At 34.3% G+C, this 23,335-nt stretch overlaps 1 protein-coding gene across 16 annotated transcripts in view; it reads left to right on the plus strand.

The window, feature by feature from the left end:
- Window positions 1-23,335, plus strand: part of ANKRD12 (ankyrin repeat domain 12) — a 123,843-nt gene that overhangs the window by 76,996 nt on the left and 23,512 nt on the right. For 9 of the 16 annotated variants that reach the window (XM_044382843.3, XM_048218627.2, XM_044382842.3 and 6 more), the window contains one exon: window positions 3,156-3,254. The exons of the other annotated variants lie outside the window; for them this stretch is intronic. In XM_044382843.3, coding sequence (XP_044238778.1) covers window positions 3,156-3,254 — 99 coding nt within the window. The remainder of the gene's footprint in view (window positions 1-3,155; window positions 3,255-23,335) is intronic. 16 annotated transcript variants of the gene reach the window in all.

Below are 23,335 nucleotides of genomic sequence, written 5' to 3' on the forward strand. Positions count from 1 at the left end.
GGTTGAACTGTGGTCGTTGTTGCAACATAGGGCACAGTTTTACAAACACAGTTTTAAAAAGGAGAGATCTAAAAGAATATTTGAGAAAACTTTTGGCATACTCCATTTTCTTTTAAACATAAACAATTAAAAATGTAACAAAATTTCCTGCATTGAGGAAAGTCTTGTGTGCAGATTGGAAGGGTTAATGTTTTCAGGCAAAAATCAATGAAAAAGAATTGATTCAGAATCATAATTGGCTGGGTGCCTGGATGGCTCAGTCAGTTGAGCATTTGATTCTTGATCTTGGCTCGGGTCTTGATCTCGGGGTTGTGAGTTCGGGCTCCACATTGGGCTCCACACTGGGTGTGGATCCTACTTAAAAAAAAAAAAAAAAAAGAAAAATCATAACTGGCCATATTCTCACAAAATTTTAAAGACCTTCTACAAGAAATTAGGTAATACTACTTCTTATACACGAGGGAATAAAAATCAAACAATACTCATTTCATCTCAGCCATTGCCAGAAGGCAATGAAACAACACCTGTAATAGTTTTGAGGCCGAAAGATCTACCCTTTACCTTTTTTTTTTTTTTTTTTTTTTTTTTTTTTTGAGGTATAGTTGACACATAACATTGTATTAGTTTCAGGTGTACCACTTGATTTGATCTTTGTATACATTGCAAAATGATCACTACAATAAGGCTCGTTAACATCCATCATCCTACATAGTTACAGGATTTTTTCTTTTTTTTTTCTTATGATAAGGAATATTAAGATCGACTGTCCTAGCAACTTACAACTATGCAGTACAGTATTATTAACTGTAGTCACCATGCTATATATTACATTCCCATGACTTAACTTATTTTATTACTGAAAGTTTGTACCTTTTGACCCATTTTGCCTCGCGCCTGCTTCTGGCAACCAATAATCCGTTCTCTGTATCAAGGAGCTTGGTTTTTTGTTTTGTTTTTAGATTCCACATATAATTGAGAGCATAATGGTATTTGTCTTTCTCTATCTGCCTTATCTCACTTAGCATAATGACCTCAAGGTCCATCCATGTTACTGCAAATGGCAAGATTTCATTCTTTTTTATGACTGAGTAACATTTTATTATATTCATATGCATATCTTTTGCCATTCATCCATAGATGGATACTTAGGTTGCTTCCATATCTTGGCTATTGTAAATTATGCTGTAGTGAACATGGGGGTGCATATATCTTTTTGAGTTAGTGTTTTTTTGTTCTTCAGATAAATACCCAGAAGTGGAATTACTGGCTCTTATGGTAATTCCATTTTTAATTTTTTGAGGAACTTCCATACTGTTTTCCATAGTGGTTGCACTAATTTACATTCCCACCAACGGTACACGAGGGTTCTGTTTTCTCTACATCTTTTCCACATCTTTGCTAACGCTTTTTGTCTTTTTGATAATAGCCATTCTCACAGGTGTAAGGGGTATCTCATTGTGGTTTGCATTTCCCTGATAATTAGTGATGTTGAGCATCTTTTTCTATACTGTTGCCATAGGTATGTCTTATTTGGAAAAATGTCTATTTATATCCTCTGCCGATTTTTTAATTGGATTGTTTGCTTTTGAGTTGTATGAGTTCTCTGTATGTTTTAGGTATTTTTATGAGCTATAATTTCCAGATATTTTCTACCATTCACTAGGTTGCCTTTTCATTTTGTTTATGATTTCCTTTGTTGTACAGAAGTTAGAATCCCAGTATTTTATTATGAAAATGTTCAAACATACAGCAAAGCTCAAAGAATTACACAGTGAACACCCTGTACCCACCAACAACATTTTTTAGTTATTAACTTTTTACTATATTTCCTTTATTACATTATCACATACCTATCCATCTACGCACAGTCCATCTTATTTTTTTGATCCCTTTCAAAATAAGTTGCAAACATTTCTAAATACTTCAGCATGCATTTCATTAACTAGAGTTCAATGTTTATGTATTATTATTTAATAATTTATAAATTGTTATTTATACTTGTGAAATTAATAATTCTTTTCTTTAATAAAACATTCTCTGAGTTTTGAGAAATGTGTAGACCTGTATAATCCAATCTTATCAAGCTGCTATCTCCGTCACTTCAGAAAGTTCCTTAAGCCCTCTTGTAGTCAGTTCCCACCTCTGCCTGCTCATTTACACCTTTTATGGTAAAAATGATTAGGCAAGAATCACTAACGGCTGATAATCTAGAGGGGATTTTTTTGATGAAGAGCACGATATTTACATGTCTTTTTCACATTTACAAGAGAGGAGGGTGCAGGGAACCAGTGATAATAGGGAAGAGAAATTTAGCACCACCTGAACTGTGTGATTAAAATTAACATCATCAAAGGAGGGACGGATGCACATCATGTGCCTTCAGATGGGATAGTGTGAGAAGGATATAACATTACTTTTGTAGCATTCTGGCTGTGAATGCATAACCATGAAGAATGTTCTGTTTTTTTCCTTTTTAAAAGCCAGTGCCATGAAAGATTAAGAAATGTCAGTGTCATAAAGCAATAGAAATGTTCCAGACTATGTAAAGAGATAATAATTAAAGGCAGTACCTGTTCCTTGGCTGTATCCTATACTGGAGGGGGCAAGTGACTATAGAGGACATTTAACAAGGAAAATGGACAGTAGATTAAATGTGTTGCATCAATGTAAATTTATGAAGTTGACACCAAACTGTGGTGACAAAGACTATCCTTATGTCTTAGGAAATACTTATTTCTTAGGAAATATTCACTGTATAGGGGTAAAGAGCCATGATGTATATAATTTTCCTTCATGCAGTTCAAAGGAAAAAATGTATATATACATGCATAGAGAGAATGCAAATTACAAAACAAGAGAGTATAACAATAATAGGCAAATCTGGGTAAAGGATATGTAATATTTAGTATTTTATTCTTTCTAGCTTTTTGTGAGTTTGAAATTAATTCCAAATGAAATTCAGAATATATATTAATACATAAAATTTCCTTGCTTTGTCCATTGAAAAGATATAAAAGTAATGACATTAAGACAGTAAGCAATAATCATTCCTAATTTTCTATTAAAAGAAAACCAGGACTTCTTTGGAAAAAATGGATGATTCTGTGTCTGGGACAGGAAATATATGATAAGCTTGAAACATCTTGTCATTACAGATTCAAAGGAAACTGTCAAAGCCTTGTCAAAAAACCTTAGGAGACAACTTGGAGCAGTTCACACTGGCGAGAGATGGGATAGTTTGAGTTTCAATAAGGGTATTAATTACAAATATTTAAAACCCATCATTTATGTTTAAATGCATGATTCTATAGTGGTAAATTTTTTAATTAACTCATCGTCAGAGAACTAATTTGTTATCTTAAAAATGAGGCAGAACTAGAAAAAAAAATGATTTATTTTGCCTTTCCTATATGAACTTTATCATTGGATGACCTCATTATAGGTGAGGAGAAGTATTTTCTTTTAAGATTAATCCAGCCAAAAGAATGAGGAAAAAAAAATTAACTGTTTTGCAACCCCCAATTACTTAATATATCTAAGCATTGAGGATCAGTAGTTGCTAATATTAAATTAAAAAAAAAGAAAATATTGCGTGCCCCCAGTGAAAGAATACCAGTTCTCAGTTCTCAGGGTCCAGCTGCAACTTGCAGGAAATACAAAGGTTAGAGAGATGTGCTGAGCTGCGTCCAGCAAAATCTAGACTGTGGGAAACCCAAACAGCTCCAGTTCTTCAAGAGATAGATTGCAGGAAAATGAAAAAGTATAACCCATAGGAAAAAATTAAAATGTTTAAAAGGAGTAAAGACTAAAAAATTAAATGTATTTACCAGGTGATTTATACTTTTCCGGGGGGAATTTTGTGCAAAACTCAGTCACAATAAATGGCACATAGAAGATCCAGGATATTAGGTTTCTTAAATAATAAGAAATTCTTAAGATGATATGTAAGATAATAGGTGGTAGTTTTGAGAGGGAGCAGCAATAGTGATAGTTCCTTTATTTCACTTAGGAAATGATCAGCGCTGTTACTTAACTATCACCTATCCAAAAGTGGGACTGATCATAGGAAGAGGAGATGGGTGGTAGGGGGTTGTAAATAAGGAGAGAAAAATATAATGTTGGTTAAAGGGTTGATAGCAGTATTTGGTGTAGTGGTAATGTTAATGAATGAAACTAAAACTATAGGCAAAATTGTAAAGGTGGCAACATTCCTTTTAGTATCTATTTTCATCTCTTCACCATCCAATAGATACAAACTCCTTAAGTGGTACATAAATGCTGCTCAGTAAATATTTGTTGACTTGGTGGGGAGGGGTTATTGGCCCTTAGGGATTATGCCAGGACTCTTCTTCAACCTCCACAAATCCAGGGAGTAGCTGAACCCGTAGGCTGAGTTCATCCATTACTGAGACTAGGAAAGTTTGAAAAGACCTATAATTAAACACCAGAGAGCCTTCCTCCTGGTACTTCAGCTGCTAACTGGCAGTCCCAAGGGTGAAGGCCACTTTACCTTCCACTACTCAGAGAAAAGCTGCTGCTTTGACCACTGCAACATAGGGTTCCAGTTGCTAACAAAGAAAGGCAGCCCTTCAGAGAGGCCTACAAATTCAAGAGAAGGATCATTCTGAACCAACAGAATAAATAAAGCTACTAGAGGAGACAGATAACTTGAATGATAAAAGTGAACACCGAAGGAAATGTAGGTACAGCTAATAAAAATCACAATTATGTGAGCAGAACTCCAGTGAAGAGTGGTCATTGTTAGGACTTAAATTATGAGACTGGAAAAATCAAGTAAAATATATGCTCACAGTACAGCAAAAATACAAAACGGAAGAATCCTGAAAGAAAAGATAATAGACTTAGGAAATAGATCGAGGAGACCTAACAGATCTAACATGTGAATAATATTTATGGGAATTTAAAAGGGAAAAAAGAAACCGGTGAAGGATAGTCCACAATTAAACAAATAGAAGAAAATTTTCCTGAGCTGAAGATAGCCTGAGTCCATCAGTGATAAAGGTCAGTGAGTTCTGGATGGTTTAATGAAAATGCAAACACATACCCCAGACATATATTGGTCAGTTTCCTGGATGTAACAAGTTATCACATTGGCATTGGACTTCTAACTTGTAACAGCGGAAGGTAGAATCTTGAGAGAAAAGAACTGCACCATAACAATTCTGTACGTGACCAAGGTATTATTCCACATGACAGGGTAAAAGAAAGATAATAGCAGACATTTAAGCATTTAGAAGATGCATCAATATGTGTATTTTCTTGTATTTTAAAAGAAGGAATACTGGAAAAATAAAGCCAACAACTTATAAAAGTTACTTAATAGGAGAAGGGATAAAAAGGGAGGTATATGAATTGTCACAATTTTTTTGAAAAACAGTCTGACAACAGCTAACAAAATACAAGAGCCCTTATCTTTTAGAGATATGTCCTGAATAATTTCTGGATGAAGTGGTAGAGTGTATGGGATGTGCTTCAAAATGATATAGGGATAGGATGAATAGAGGTATGGATTGGCCAAGCATTGATGGCTGTTGGAGCTGAGTGATGGGTACCTGATATGGTTGTTCAGTATAACATTGTCTACTTTTGTGTAAGTTCAAAATTTACCATGGTAAAAACGTTTTTTAAAATACATATGCTCCTTGATCTAGCAATGACACTTCTGGGAGTATCTCATGTTTATTTACAGCACTGTTTTGAGTGGCAAAAGAAAAAATACATAGTGATATAAGGGATTGGTTGCATAAATTGAGGTAGCTAGCCACACAGTGGACTATTTATTATACAACCATGTAAAATAGCATTTCTTACTGCTCTTACTTGGAGAGATTTTCATAAAATATTTTTGAGTTAGAAAAATCAAGATAAATAATCTTAATATCTCTTTTCTGTAAAATGAACAATGTTTTAAAACCTCTGTGTATGCTTGTATATGTACGTGATTTGTGTAAAATCTTATAAGCGTGGAGCAGAATTTGAAAGGATATATACCTAGCTAAATATGCTCTGTTGAATCTGTTTGCTAACATCACACATGATCTTCTAACTGCCAGATCCCTTAGCTGTCTTTTCAGTCTTTCTGTACATGTTGACAGTGTTGACCACGTTCTTTCTAAAATTCTCCTGTGTTGGTTTTTGGGATGTAATTCTCTCCTGGCTTTCATCTAGTTTCCTGAACTGTTTCTTCTCGGTTTCCTTATAGAATCTCATCTTCATTTCTTCCTCTTTCCCATACAGCCCTGTGTTGGTTTTTCCAAAGATTTTACTTTCTGGACTCTTTTCTCATGACACATATTCTCACAGATAAATTTCATCCACACTCACAGTTTTAATTATCATCAGTGTGGTGAGGCCTTTCAGATATCGCTCTATCTTTGTCTTAAGCCTCAAACTTGTATATTTAGCTGCCCTCTGGATATTACCGCTTGAATTCCACAGAAGTCAGCAGCACTGAATAGAACTTCTTTTTCTTCCATTTACACTCCTTTTCTTGTTTTTCCTGTCTCAATTGATGATAGCATCATTCAGCTATACATATGTCACTTGTTAGTCATCCTAAGCTCTTCTTCCTCCTTTTCCTTCAGTTCAGTTATTCAGCAACTATTTTGGAGCATTCATTATGTGTTAGGCATTATTTAAGTACTAGAGATACAGCTGATTAAGAAAATAGAGATATTAACATAATCATCCACCTACCCCTGTCAGTTTCTACTTCTAAAATATTTGTAAATCCATCTACCAGTTATAAGCTGCAAGTCATTTGAATATCTTTGTGCTATATGAAATCAAGACCATAATAGCTGAAATTACATTGGCTTTCATAAGAAAGTAAGAAAATAAGATTTGAAAATTAGAAAATTTTTACATGATATGTTAATTTTCCGATTATGGCTACAAACTCTATAATTCTAGTCTCCTCAGAAAACAGTAGCTGTAAAAAGAAGGTTTTATTATAAAACTTTCCATTAGAAAGAGATGCTACAACAAATTTTTCCCATGGAAAAGGGAAAGTATCTTATTTGAACTTAAATGTTCAATTAGTGTGAAACACATCTTCTAGAACCTTTTTTGATTTTCAGTGATTTGGACTGTTTCATGTGTTCATCAACTATGTATTGATTTTTCAGAATATTTATTTTCCACATGATGAATGTGCCTGAATTATTGCTTGATCAAAGTCCCTCAAGAAATGATGCAAAAATCATCAGTAAGTATCATACGAAGATTTTGGAGTTGCTGAAAAAGACTGATGAAAATACCCAATTTATTGCTTAATTTACATGAGGTCCTTGTTAGACTTAACTTTTTCAAACTTCATCCAATCTAAATTTAGAATGTTTTACTATTTAATCGAGAATTAATTTAACTGCCCATAGATGTTTGTATGTATAAGGCCCGATAGCATCATTACCCATCTGGTATATCACATCATCCATGTGACAGATACACTTTAAGTGTTGCCAAGTTAGAGAATATAACCAAGACATTGAATTTTAGAAATTAATAAATTTGGAGGAAATAAAGGTGTTAAGTATGTAACATTTTAAGTATGTTTTATTCCATTAGGCATTGTGCTTTATGACAGTGCTACTCAGGTCAAGGTAGCTGTTCCACAAACTTTTACTGGTCCTCAAGATAAGGAACTTGTGCAAGAATGTAAATCAATGCATTCCTTCCTTTATCAAAGAGGAAAAAAGGCTGCGAGTAAATATCAGCTGAACTAAACAATATTCTAGTGACATAATTGATTTCCATTTTTGGTGCAGGCTCCTTATTTCTTCACAGATTAGTAATAAACAATTTGCAGACTGGCCTCAGTTCAAGGACGACACTGAGTAGCTGTCCTATGTCATCCATATCAAACATTTATGATATTGTTGCAGGAATACATGTCCTAGTTAGTACAGCTTATTTGTATACAAATGTGTGGCACTTTTAAATTTGCATAATTCTTTAGACTTTCCTCCCTGCCTCCCGCCCCGCCAGCTTCTGCCCTTTTTCTAGTCTTATTCCACATTATCTTCCTGCACAGAAATTCTGTCTAAAAATGGTGTTGGCTACAAATATTTGCTTCTTGCTACCCTGCTGAGGACTCAGTCATATTCAGAGAGCCATATCATGCTCATGAAACATAATTATGGTGATGGAGAAGTGGGTAACTCTGTGTCACACAGTGATCCCCCCCCAGTACTTTCCGACATTCATTAATTGCCAAAGTAGAGATTCTGTTGCAAATTTGCAGACATTGACTTTATTACTTAAAGTGGCCAGTGAACAAAATTGAAAATGCCAGTCATTGTCAAAAAAGTTATTCACCTTTTTCTTTTACGTTGACCACCAGAAATCTGGCCTTGTTTATTAAGCAGCTGCTATAAACTTTGCTCACTTGGATATTTCAGCTTAGGCAAGGAGATGCTCCGTTATAGTAAATAGATGAGCTACATTTTAGCATCTGCTGTAAAACAGATTAAGAAACTTTTAAAAAGACAGTGATATATTGTTACCCACTGGTGTTTACTGAGTACATTTCTGTGTCATAAAATACACAAAATGACCAGTATTTTGAAGCCTTATTTTCTTAATATTAAAATAGTAAATTGTTAACTGTTCTAAATATATTGTCATAATTTGTGAAACTCACTTCCTCAGTTTTATATTTCAGAAGCTATGAAAATATGACTGGTTGATACATGCATATATGGAATTATAACAGTTAATAAATCAAGAGATCAAAAAACCCAATTATTTAAGTAAAAATTACCAGAAATTTTTATTAAATGGAATATGCGATGTTAACAGTTTAACCATAGGAAGAAGCATCACCTTAGGAAGTTTTAAAGCAAACCTTTTAACCTTAGAGGTATGAAGATATCTACAGGAAGAAAATACATAAGATGTTTTTAGAGTTAAAATATATATCAACATACTTGATCATTAGGAATTGAGACTTGATAGAGCATTTTAAAGGGTAAAGGAGTTTGCACGTTAGTCTATCTAAAATTAAGGATTCTTCTGTTTAAGATGTAAAGAATATTTTATCTTCTTGCTTTCCAAATGGCATTTTTAAATCACTTCCAGTATAAATGTTAGGAAGTGGGTTAGGTCAAGTGTGGAAAATTATAATCCATTTATAACCCAAGAGTCTTATTTAATTTGTTAGGACTGTTAGCAACCTCTTTGATTAAATCTGTTTCTCAAATTGTTGAGTGGCAGCAAGCACAGTGTTGGGTGGTTAGCACCCTTTATTTTTCACATATTCCTCTAGTACCAGTGCTTAGAAGAAATGAAAGACACTTAGATAACCATTATGTACAGAGGGCTGAGCATACAGCATGATAGGCAATGAGATATTCTTTAATGACCAACCAGAAGAAATTCCATAGTGTTTTGCATAGTGTTTTCGCATGCTCTGCTTTTTCTCCTCTGCTTTGTGACATACATGGTACACTTTACACACAGAGTTCTGAATTTTAATTTTTCAAACTTTCTTCTAAATATCACCAGCTGTTTCTTCCTGAATCCTAAACAAACAAAAAAAACTCTACACTTCTCTTATTTGAAAATCAGTACTTTCAAATTAATACAGATTTTATCATATGTCTTATGTGGATTAATTATAGCAACCTAGTTCAAAGCTTAAGAATTTTTAATTCTACATGGAGTGTATTTTAAAAATATATATGTCAAAGTTTGTTAAGTGGAGAAAAAGGAAACAAAATTAACTAAATTACCATTTACTGTAGATACTCATTTTTAAGCAGTGTCTATAAAAATTACACAGTTCTATATTTTTTACTTGATCGTATATCAGAAAAATAAGTGGAGGATTGTGGTTGCAGCTGAGGTGTTTTTTGGATGTCTGCAAATGAATATTTCATAAGTCTTTAAATTTTATGTTAAATAATATTCTGCTAAATATCCCTCTTAGAAGTTCACGTACATATAGTAGTCAAGATATTTCATGTGTATTTGCCCAAAATATGTAAGTAAAATTATTTATCATAACTACCAAACTAATAGGTTTTTTTTGTTACTAGTATGTTATCTTGATGGTTTTCATTACAAACTGAATCTCCACCAGTGTCGAGCAACTTAAAGTGAGTCTGTCACATAATTATGGTAGTTGAGATATTGCTGAATATTTAAGACTAAAGCTCTGTAAAGGGTACATTTGGGCAGAACCCTTAAAGATCTTTGACTTTTAAAAATAGTTATTATATACACATACATTTGAATGAGTTCAGCCTTAGCTGCATCATCCATCCTGTCTGCAGAAAAAGTTTTATCTAGTCATGGTTAAAAGGACCTCCATGTAATGTACATATATCTATCTATCTATCTATATATCTATACATATATATATATATATACACACACACACATACATAGTATAATAGTGTAATATATATATATATATGTATGTTATGAAATTAGTTGAGACTGGGTGATTTTGTCAGTTTCCTTTAGTGACATCAAAATTTTTGTAGTGATACTAGTCTTATTTTTAGGAGAAAAATCTTGATTAATTTATACTTTATAGAATTAGTTTCTATGTTACATTTTAGTAGAAAGGCAATGTATAACTAATTATAATTAAGTGAGGGAGTATACAGAGTGTTGTGGTACTTGATTTTATTTCCTATGTAGATTTTGCTTTTAGACTTAGTATTTTCAACTGTTGATTATATTCTCTTCCTTCCCCAGCTCGCCCCTAAACTCTTGACTATAATTCTCTTACCTACATCTATTACTATAGAAATACAGTGAAACTATGTCCTCATATGGCATACTTATTTCCAAATAAATGTATGACTGCTCTTCTATAAAGCAGAATTAAAATACCTAAACTTTGGGGCACCCAGCTGGCTCAGTCAGAGCATGCAACTCTTCATCTCGGGGTTGTAAGTTCAGGCCCCACGTTGGGTGTAGAGATCACTTAACAATAAAAATCTTTAAAATACCTAAACACTACTTAGGAATATTGTGGCTTAGACGTTGAGATTTACAAGAGACTATATAAAATTACCTGATGTTTTATTTCCCAGTCTCTAAAGTATATTTCTCAGTTTAGGGATATGAAAGCTGTAATGATTTGTTTCCTAAAATGCAGGTGTATTTTTTTTTAGTGTTACTTCTTTGGCTCTATAATATAAATAACTTATATAATTAGTCCTTAAATATATTAGCTGTGGTTAGTGAACTATTTAATACAGAGCAAGGAACAACCCACAATCTATGTGAGATGCCTGCAACAGTTGTGAAGTACTCCTCCAATGATGCCCCAGAGAATTTCTGAAACTTAGAATCAGTTTTTTCAGGCAACAGTCTCAGCAGAAGACTGGGATTAGAGAGCCACAGATCATTGCAAAGTTTTCTCAGAGGAGGAGAGGCCTCTTGTAGAGATTCACCACAAAACTGCTGAAGAAATGAGTTTTTCCCTTTATCAATACAAAAGGAAATACAGAGATTTAAGGAAAGTCAAGTGAATGAAAGATAAGAAGGGCCAAGATGAACAAACAGAACAATTGATCTTGGAAAATATAAATAATACAGAAAGCAGAAGGATAAATTCTTTGTGTTCTTGGAGATCTTTAGAGGGCAATCAGTCAACTAACCATAACAACAAAAGGCTGCTGTGAAAAAGTAAACCTGGAAAGTCCTTGGAATTCAAAATATTTATCATTACTGAAAATAGATATTCTGTACAGGACTAAAGAACAGGCTGGGCATTGCTGAAGATCTTGAGATCAAAGAGAAGAGCAATGTATAAAACATTTTTAAAAAGACATTGGAAATATGAGAAAAATGATTTAAAACAAACAAACAAAACTCATGCCCAGGATAATACAGTATTCGTCTTACAAAAAGAGCAAATGCTAAGAAGAAAATAAATTTTTTAATTGAAGAAAATGTCCTTTAAGGAAAGATTTATGTTTGTGGATCAAAGGGGAATGTGAAAGAATAGGAAGGAAGAAAGCGGGGGGGGGGAACCCACACCTAGATACATCGCAACTTCAAGGATAAAGATTTTTTTTAATCCTATAAGCTCCCAGAATCACAGGGAAACATGTTACCTACAAAGGAAAGAGATTGGCATCGGATTTCTCATTCTTAAATGTTTTAGAAGACAGGTAGAGCTATAGTTACACATTCTGTGAAATATTGTTTTGAACCTAGAATTCCATTCCCACCCAACTATTGCTCAAGTGTAAAGACTAAAGAAAAACCTCCTTGAACATGCTTTCTATTTGTTTTCTGAAAAAATTATTCACATATATTACTATTACTCCTCAGTGACACAAAATACAAGTCTAAAAAGGAAGATACAAAGACTAACTCAGAATTTTGGTGAAAAATTCCAGAGTGACAGCAATGAGCAACTGGCATCTTTTTGAACAAAATGTCAGCTTTATGAGGAATGTTACCAAGAAAATAGTAGATAACAATACACATATTGTATAAATTAGATTCTGAGAGTTCACTGTGTCTGGTATTATTGATATGAAGGCATATTGTCTGAGCTGAACAAGAAAAAAAGTGAAAACCCCAGGGACAATAAAACATATGAACAATTCATGGCCTAATTGTAAAGCAGGCTAAAATGTGACATGACTTTGGGCTGCTCATGGAGCACATTCATCGTTTCTGAAATGGCAGCAAGAGCTAGTCTATTGGTCAGGTAATTTAGAAGAGTCAAGAGAACAGCTCTGAAGTTCCGAAATTCTGTTCCCTTTATTATTTCTAAGTTAGTTAAATTCAAGTAAAATCAAATGTGTTACTTTAAGTTATGAAGAATGATTCTCTTGGGTGGTGGGATTATTTTATGGGTAGATTTTTTCTTTACCCATCTCTCTATTTCTCGTTTTCTATCATGAACTGTTTTACTTTTATAATTAAAGAAGAGTAAATGCTACTTGAAAATAAATGAAAACAATCTTTATAATAAATAAAGATTACCAAAGAAGTATAGCTTAGGACTTTTTATGCACTGGCCCATCTCTGAATAAAAATAACATATAAGCAAACATCATTCCAAATGTAAAGTTTGCTTTTTCTTTTTTTAAAGTAATATTCCTTGTGTTAAAAGAATACTTAGTTCTGTTTGAGTACATTACACACACACACACACACACACACACATATATATATATATATATATACAGCTTTCAACATTGTAGATATTTTGGTAATGGAAATCAAGTCATAAAGCATTTTTTCCTACTCTTTTTGAAATAGTTGTTCAATAATAAAAGCTCAGATCTTAGTATTCCATACTATCTAGATTTGATCCCTGGATCTCTAATTGTGGGCAAGTTAGTTAACCTGTATGTACTAAGTTCCACATCTAAAATAGAGATTACAGTACAAAGCTCATGGCGGTGTGGTAAACAAAGGTTAAATGAAGTAATACATGAGTACATGTAGAGTTATCAGCTGGCACAGAGTACACTTTATAAACATTAGTTTTAAAAATAGTGAAAATCTGAAATAAGGTTAGCACGTTTAGACATGTCCAGTTATTTTAAATGATATATTAAGAACCATACTTATATCATACTGTAGCTTTGTAATCTTTAAATTAAAAATGTTGTTTGTATTTACTATTATAAAGATGGAAAATCTAATCAAGTTCACAGGTTTGTAGTCAGTTAAGGTAGTCACAGCATGGCTGTTTTTCCTTTATTTTTTTTATTTCTAGCAGCTTTATTGAGATGTAATAGACCTGTAACATTGTGTAAGTGTACAGTGTACAGTGTAACAATTTGATATATGTGTATACTACGGAACCACCACAGTAAGGTTAGGGAACGCATCCATGGCCTCACATAGCTACAATTTCGTGTGTGTGGTGAAAACTTTTAAAGTCTACTTTTAGCAACTTTCAAATAATACAATACAGTGTTGTTAACTATAGTCATCATGCTGTGCATTATATCCTCACAACTTACTCATAACTGGAAATTTGTACCCTTTAACTACCTTCACCTGTCTTCCCCATTTCTGACTTTTTTTCCTTTATAAATTGTATTAATAGTTATGAGTGAGGTGTTTTTAATCTCTTACTTCATGTTTTTATGGAATATATAAATCAAGATATTGTATATCTAAGATGTGAATATCTCATAATCACACAAAGAATAGAGAGATAGCGAGTTCATATTTGAAATTCAACTTTAACCTCAGGTGGGTATGTTTAACACCATTATTTGTTACTTAATTCAAATATTTTATATGTTAGATTAACAGTAAATCTCATTTAATATAATGCTGTATTGTAGAGCTTAGGTTTTCATGGCAGTTATTTTCTTGATATACTCGATCATGAAATAAACATAGAAGTAGAAGGTATTCATATGAATGCTTATGGATTATGGCATGGTTTTACTGGGTGTTTGTATAGTTCATCTTGACTACATTTAGAGTTTTTATGTACTCAGAAAAAACAGCATGATGGTTATGAGTACCAATTTTAGAGTCAGAGAAAATGGGTTTGAAGACCTAGCTCTGACATGTACTAACTGTAAGGTCATGGACAAATTTATTATTAACATTATTACATAGTGTAATGTAGTGGTATCCTAGACATATAAGGTGGGTACAAAAATGAATGAGGTAATTTATAGATTTGCATAAATATGGTATTTTAAACTTTCCCCATGGATTATTTTCAACAAAAAGTTCTCACCTACTTATTAAGTTCTAGAAAAAGCACTTGTTATAAATCATTCTATAATGGCATTACATATCAATTAGCAAATGAAACAATTAAATAATTGTGTCTCCCATTCTCTATTCCCGTTCCCATTTCCCCTTCCTTCTCTGAGGAATACTAAAAAAATCTTTTACCTAAGTAGTTGCCTTTTTATGGCTAGTACTTTTATGCTTAAAAATATAAATTCCAGGGGCGCCTGGGTGGCACAGCGGTTAAGTGTCTGCCTTCAGCTCAGGGCGTGATCCCGGCTCTATGGGATCCTCCGGTAGGAGCCTGCTTCTTCCTCTCTCACTCCCCCTGCTTGTGTTCCCTCTCTCGCTGGCTGTCTCTATCTCTGTCGAATGAATGAATGAATGAATGAATAAATAAATAAATAATATATATATATATATATATATAAATTCCACCAGACACTAATATAAGAAAATTGTTTCTTGGTTCACTCTATTTCTTCTTTCCCCTCACTGCCTCCACGTGCCCCTCCTCCTTACCCCAGGAGAAAAGTCTTTATCTACATACGTCCATGTTTTACTTGAAAGACTGGTGGTTGCCCTCATTCTGAAGGACGACCTACCTCCGTTGTAACCCTGTAGTAAGTGAAATAAGTGCCTGGAGTCAGCTTGAATCTTTTTGTCTTCGATTTTCCGATACAAATACGAAAAGTTATGGGATTCGGTTTTGGCTTTTTAAGTTAACTTGTGCTTTATTGAATTTGGCGTGTTAATGTACATTTTAAGTGCTTTTAATTTAATGATACATTTTTCTCTTTTTATCTAAGCAATGAGTTAATATTTATCAAATGTATGATATATACCAGGATATACCAGGCACATTGTGTAAATTAATCTAATACAATAGCCCTGTGAGTTAATCCCTAATATTAGATTCCTGACTGTTAAGTGGCAGAGCAAAGATTCAAACCTAGGGCTAATGACAGAACCTGTGTACTTTTCCATTGTACCATGCTGATTATCGCTGGGTGTGAAAAGTTCCAAGTCTGACGATCCTGATATCAGCATAAAACCACAATATGATTTAGTGTATATTTATTTGACTTAACAATAACTGTCTTAAAGCGTGCCATGATCAGACACATGTTCGTTATGTTTGAATGTTGCACCTTCTCTTCTGTTAGCCAGAAAGGGTTCTGAAAATGAAATAAAATAGCTGGCGTTTTTGTTTTTGCCATAGAGTCTACCATTCATTAATTTAAAATCCTTAATGAAAGTTTATATTTTCATATATATAGCATTCCTGAAAATGTGCTTACATGTTACCTGATTCTGTACTCAAAAAAATTAAGAAAATTATTTAAAAAAATAAAAAACCTCTGGGCACCTGGGTGGCTCAGTCGGTTAAGCATCTGCCTTCGATTCAGGTCATGATCCCAGGGTCCTGGGATCGAGTCCCACATCAGGCTCCCTGCTCAGCGGGGAGTCTGCTTCTCCCTCTACCCTCCCATCCCCCTCTCATGATATCTCTTTCTCTCTGTCTCTCTCTCGGTCACATGCTCGCTCTCTCAAATAAATAAAATCTTAAAAAAAAAAAAAAAACCTAAGTATAGTATATATGTTTAGGGGTTTTTTTTATTTTGTATATTGTATAACATAATCATTTTTCAGAATATTTTTAAATAGATTACAGTGTAATTGTAAACAAATTAATGATTTCACCTTTATTATCAAATTTTTCAAATATATTCAGAAGTAGAAAGAACAGTATTATGAACCCATATGTATTTATGACCCAGTTTTACTAATTACCACCTTTTGGCTAATTTGTTTTGCCTCTCTCCATTCTTTCATACCACATCATTTTGAAGTCATTTCACTGGAAAATGTTTCCGTGGGTATCTATTTATAAAGAAGGAACTTTTTTTACTGTAAACATAACCACAATACCATCATCATACCTAAACTAACTAAATGTTATTACTGTTAAATATCCAGTTATTGTTCCAAGTTCTGATTGCCTCATAAAATCAAAAGGTTTTTTCTTTAACTTTTTCAAAGTTGGAATCCAAATAAAGTCCATATATTGCAAATTGGGTTATATGTCCCAAGTATCTTTTAATCTATAGTTATCTCCCTTGCATTCTATGTTCTTGCAATTATTGGTTGAAATACCCTGATCATTTGCTGGTAAATTTTCCCAAAGTCTGGATTTTGCTCATTGTATCTCCCATGATTTCATTTAAGGAAAATTATTTTTCCAAGTATTATCTTGCCTGAATTTCAAATTTTCTTAATTTACCTACGATGAGTTTAATGGTAAACTGGCTTTAACATTGAGAAGGAAAAGCTGCTTGCGGTTATTACAAAGAAATTTTGCTGGAGGTTGAGCGGATTATTTTAATGGTTCTGATCAATTTTCTTAGTTTTTGTCAAGACTGAGGTGAACGTTGGGCTTCTTTTGAAACTAATTTCTGGCAGTATTGGCATAAACTCTTTGTATAAATTATTAAAATATTTTACATGCTGGGCACCTGGGTGGCTCACTTGGTTAAGCGACTGCTTTGGCATAGGTCATGATCGAGGGGTCCTGGGATCGAGTCCCACATTGAGCTCCCCCTGCTCTGCAGGGAGCCTGCTCCTCTCCCTCTGCTTGCCACTCCCCCTGCTTGTGCTCTCTCTCTCTGTGTCAAATAAATAAATATATGTATTTTTTTACATGCTGATTTTGCCCATAATTTTAAAACCTTATTTTCATGACTACTTTTCAGAATATCAACACACTGTACATACATCTAGTATTTCATATGGGTTCTCTAATTATCCTGTTCTTCGCAATTGAACAGTCTTCACTGAGCTTCTGAAGGAGGCTAAAGATTTGCTACTTTTATTACATCAGTTCATTTTCTATCTTAATTGTGTTATCAGTATCAGCAGTTTTTCTGATAAATACAAACAAAATACATATGTATTTAAGTAACTGTATAAACACTATATAAAAATGGTGCCATTGCTTAAAAATAAATTTCTGGCTAGCTAAAAAAGTTCACCAGCTGATACATAAGAGCATGAGGTCAATATAGAAAGATAGGCATGTTAGTGCATAATGTGTGAAAGTGCAAGCTATATGAAAATTCAAGGTGGCTTAAAGCAAATCAAATAAGAGAGCTGTGTTCCCATGACAGCTGATATGGAACTAAGGGCATGTGGATGAAATGTTTGCCATCTCTTCAAATTGCTGAGTTTAAAGGGCACATCAGCAATGAATTACCCAGATAGTATCAGTGGCAACATCATTTGCCACCTGGATACTATACAGACTTGTAGAGTGGATAAATTTGTATTTCATGTTTATATCCCTTTCTACGGTCCTCCTGTTCTACCATATGTACCCCCACTTGATTTCTTGATTTCTTACTGTGTTTCTAAAATGCCCTATTTGCATATTCTATATTTTCTAAGCACTTACTATATGTTATAATGAAAGTCCCCAAGTGTAAGTCATGGACTTATGTTTAAAAATCTGTTGAATAATGTGGAAAATGAGAAAATTACAGCTACCTCACTGAAGGTTACCTTCCCACAATGGAGTCAAATTCCATAAATAGGCCTTTTTTTTTCCCCCAGTAAGCACACTACCATCCCTACCATGCTCCATCCCACAAATATAAAATACAAGTTTTTCGTTTTCTGGATGCTATAGATTTAGGCAGGTGCTGTTAAAAATAAAGTACTATATTATTATAGGTTTGTAGGAAGCTGAATCGTGTGTGTGTGTGTGTGTATTTAAGCACTGATCTAGAATAGGTGGAATGCATTGAGGATATAGTGGACCAGACAGCCTTCCCTTTGCCCTTTGCCTTTTTTGGGAAATAGACAATCTTTAACCTCCCATATCCCAGGTGATAAGAATAACATTTAAAAAAGCACAACTTTTGGAAGTGATGTTCCCAAAGGATAAATGAGAAGTTAAATATAGCTCCTTCCAAACCATTCCAAATAAACATGAATACCAATGCAAGCATAGCCTCAAGACAAGTCCCCTACCCGGCACCTTCCCCACAACAGGTGACTACCCCAAGCCCTTCCTATATATAAATTCTTGAAGTGCTCCTACCCCTAACTTCTAATCTAGAATATCTTCTAGTCAAGTATTTGGGAAATACTAAAGAGCAACTGATCAGAATCCACATAAATACACATGTAAACTTGGGCAGTGAGTAGTATACTGGTATGGGTAATGCGAATAGCAAGAAGAAATGAGAGGTGGGAGACAGTGTAGAAAATACTGTGAAGTTGGACAGAAGCATTCTGGGCTACATTTCCTAAGGGTGAGGTAACCTTGGACAAGCTGCTTAACCTGGCTCAGACTTTGTTTACATGTCTCTTAAATAGGAATAATAATTGATGTTATGAATAAATGGTAGTAGAAGAATAGTATTTTAGATTTTCAAAAGTCTCATACCATCGTCTTTGGAGTTTTTATTTTATCCTAGAGTTGGGAACCCTCAGATGAGAAGACGTAATATGTTCTGTAATGCTGGCCACATTGTGATTAAGGTGGTAACTGATCCAGGCAAGGAATCATGAGAACCTGAGCAGTGGTAGTGGGAATAGAACATGGGTTTAAGAGTTAGTCGAGAGATTGAAACTTTGAACAGTTAATTTTGGAAATTGAGGAATTGAGAATGTTAAAAATGGCTCAGAAATTTTCAGTTGGACAAAGTAGGTTGGTATGCTACAGAAGTGGGAAATAGTGACTTCAAGCAGCGAGAAGAAAAAGCTTCGGAAGAGAAAGTAAGGAGTTGAATGTCCTCAATTTTGAGTTAGGATGGTTGAAAGGAGTCCAGGAACATCCATGTTAGGCATCTGAAGCTCTGAGGAAAAGTAGAGGCCTGGACTTCACTCTAAGTTCAAGTTTTAGAGTCATGGTGTATTTAGTTTTGTATAATCATCATCATCCACTCCCAGAATATGTGACATTAGAATAATTCTGTGTTTCCTAAAAGCTATTATAATTCAAACCATTTTAAAAGCCCAGCCTCTACTGAACTATTAGGCTTGTGAGATGTAATTGGTTTGTCAAATGCACACTGGTAGTTTTGGAGAGATTTTGAAAGAGGGATTTATTTTATATGTTATATTATCTCTCTGCATTGGTCACATGTGCTCTGTTTGCTGCCCCTTTTTGGATACCATACAAGAAAAGATGGAAATGTATGGTAGCCTCAGTAGGGAAAAAAGTCAAGCCTAAGAATAATAGTGACCTCAAATAACATTGAACTGTTCTGTAAGTGTCACTAGTGTTTGTTGCAAATATCTAAAAGTGCCTTGAGGAGTAAAAGAGCAAATTTCAAATGTATTTAAGTGTTTTTAACAGTTAAACTTTCTTTTATTATTTAGCAATTTTTTATGAAGAAGAAAAATGCTTTAATGAAAAGTTTAATGCTTGAGTGATTGCTTAACCTTTGTATTTCTCATTTTCCTTCCTAGTGTCCCAAGTAAAATTGTTTGAGATGCTAAACATTAATTTTTATTTATTTATTTATTTATTTATTGAGAGAGAGAGAGAGCGAAAGTCATGATCCCAGGGTCCTGGGATTGAGCCCCATGTCCTCCTGCTCCCTGCTCATCAGGGAGTCTGTTTCTCCCTCTCTCACTGCCCCTCCCCCCCTTCGTGTTGCCTCTCTCAAATAGAGAAAGAGCAAGTATGTACGATTGGGGGAGGGGCGGAGAGAAGGAGGGAGAAAATCTTAAGCAGGCTTCATGCTCAGCACAGAGCCCAACGCAGGGCTGGCTCTCACAACCCTGAGATCATCACCTGAGCCAAAATCAAGAGTCAGACACTTAGTTAGCTGAACCACCCAGGCACCCCAGACATTAACATTTTTTAAGGGAACTTTTTGTGTGAAATAATTTGATATATGTTTTAAATACAAATTCAAATTGACTGATTAACTAGATAATTGAAGACTAAAAGATTGGAACAAAATGGAAAATAACAGTATAATGATAGCCATGCCATTTGACTACAAGAATTTGAGGATTTGGAGAGTCTAGGTGATTTTCTCACTATAAGGATCATCTCCTAAGAAAGGCAAAACAATCCCTTTTTTTAAAAAATTACTACCACACTATAATTGCAAGACCAACCCTGTGTTCCTATTAAAAGTAAATCAGAAGGTTTAGGGTCGCTTAGGGAAAAAAAGAGATTTCAGCCTGGTCTGCAAGTGAAATGATGTCATGGAGGTGTAGTACCTTTGCTAAGATCAAACTCCCCAGCTTCATGCGAGCAGCACCGGATTATTGCCACCAGCTGCTGAGAACCACCCTGCAGTGGAGCGAGCCCAGTGGGAACGTGGTGACCAGAGCCAGGTTACAGTCCTTCAACTGTAGTTGAACTACAGTTCAACTCAGTGACCAGAGCCAGGTTACAGTCCTTCACTGGAGTAATGCCACACTCTCATCAGAGACATTAATTAGTGTCAAGCTAATTTTTTCACTTTAAAACTTCCATTTTTTCCCCTTTTAAAAATGTCTTTGTGGGGCACCTGGGTGGCTCAGTCGTTGGGCATCTGCCTTCGGCTCAGGGCGTGATCCTGGCATTCTGGGATCGAGCCCCACATCAGGCTTCTCCGCTGGGAGCCTGCTTCTTCCTCTCCCACTCCCCCTGCCTGTGTTCCCTCTCTCACTGGCTCTCTCTGTCAAATAAATAAGTAATCTTTATAAATAAATAAATAAATAAATGAAAATGTCTTTGAAAAAGAACCATAGGAAAAAAAGTATATCTGGATTGGAGAGCATTGTTTAATTACCTTCAGTTGATGAATCAGGAACACAAATGACAAACCTTACATTTCTCAGTGTGCACATATATGTGTAATTCCCTTAAAGAATATGCATTTAATCTTGAATGTATATATTCAAGGTAAGCATTATGATATAAGCAAAACATACATGAGATTATATGTGTGGTATAATTTAAGTAATATATTAATATGCATAGACCCCCCCCAAAAAAAAAACAGGAGAAAATAGGCTGAAGAAATTATAAAGTGACATTACACAGGAGGAAATACAAACACATGACAAAGTGAGCCACACCAATAATCAAAAATATAGTGATGGTATTTTATACCTATTAGTGAACTTTTTATATATAGTAGGCTCCACACCCAGCAAGGAACCCAACATGGGGCTTGAACTCATCACCCTGAGATCAAGACCTGAGCTGAGATTGAGAGTTGGACACTTAATTGACTGAGTCACCCACGCGCCCTTTAAAAAAAGAAAAAGGTTTTTTTCTGATGATAAAAATAATACATCTGGCTATGCTAGGAATTTGGAAAATAGAGAAAAGTGTGAAGAAGAAAATAAAAATCACCCATAATTCCTCCAGCAAAAGTTTAGCACAGATACTCTTTTGATGCATTTCTCGTTTCTTTTTTCATACACAAATTGATACATTGCTACTTTCAAGTAACATATACAAAAATTTTTTTTCTACATTATTAGGTATCTATAATACCAAATAATTGGGAACAACCTGAATGTCCCTTCAGTAAAAGGATCAGTTTAAATGATTACAGATTAACTCAATGTAATATGCAGCCTTTAATAAGAGTAATGAAAAAGATTTAATTTCGGAAGAAAATGTGATCTGTTCAATGGAAAAAAGCCATATGTAAAATGGTATATTTGCTGTAATTGGATCTGCTTGTTTATGTCATAGTTACTTCCATGCCCTGAAATCCCCGTACATCTTTCATGCCTCAGCTTCAGTGCCACTTCTTTGAGAATCCTTCTTTCCTTCTCTAGTTTTCCCAAGCAGACTGCTTCCCAAGTGCACCCTTTTCAACCTAGTATCTATTGCCTTTTTAGCTATTAGCAGGTTGTGTAACTGTTAAAGAGGCAGGACTGTCGTTTCATCTTGTCTCCCCCTGGCACCTAACATTATGTGCCTGGTGGAACAGAATAAATATTTATCGAAGTCTGATTCTTAGTGTAGAACTGAAGTTTTGGGGGTTTACAAAGGAAAAAATCATTCCTAATTTCCAGTAAAAGTAATCATCTCATGAGAGACAATATAAATAGAATAATTATATATAAATCATAATGAATTAAATCCTTGAATACTACACAGAGATGAGTTCTCAAGAGCAAATTATAAATAAAGTATTAACAATAGAAAATAACACCTATTGTATAAGTACGTATCCTTGGAGTCACTTAATCAGGGACCAAAATAAACACTGCTTCCAAAATGGATGTTCCTTTTTGCAACATAAAGTTCTGTAGTTTGATACTATATATTGCAAATTTGATGTCTAGGAATGGGGAGCATTTGCAACATCTATACAAGCAGTTATAATTCCAAAAATGTTCTTTTTTTGTACCATGTGTCAGTATAACCATATCACTCATCAGAATATACCTCTTCTCCAAAAATAAGATTGTGATCTCTCCAGGGCTCCTATACAGTGCCCAGTAGCTTACAGATACCCCAAAATACTTCTGGAATTCACATTTTTATGTGAGAAGAATATTTGGGGGCTAGATCAGTTTAGAGGAAGCTTAATGTATTAAATTTACAATTTTAATAAATACTTAGCAAATTTATCATTTTTATACTGAGTTTGGTGTTTCCTCC

This window comes from Ursus arctos, unplaced genomic scaffold, assembly GCF_023065955.2.
Source record: "Ursus arctos isolate Adak ecotype North America unplaced genomic scaffold, UrsArc2.0 scaffold_17, whole genome shotgun sequence".
Taxonomy (NCBI): Eukaryota; Metazoa; Chordata; class Mammalia; order Carnivora; family Ursidae; genus Ursus; species Ursus arctos.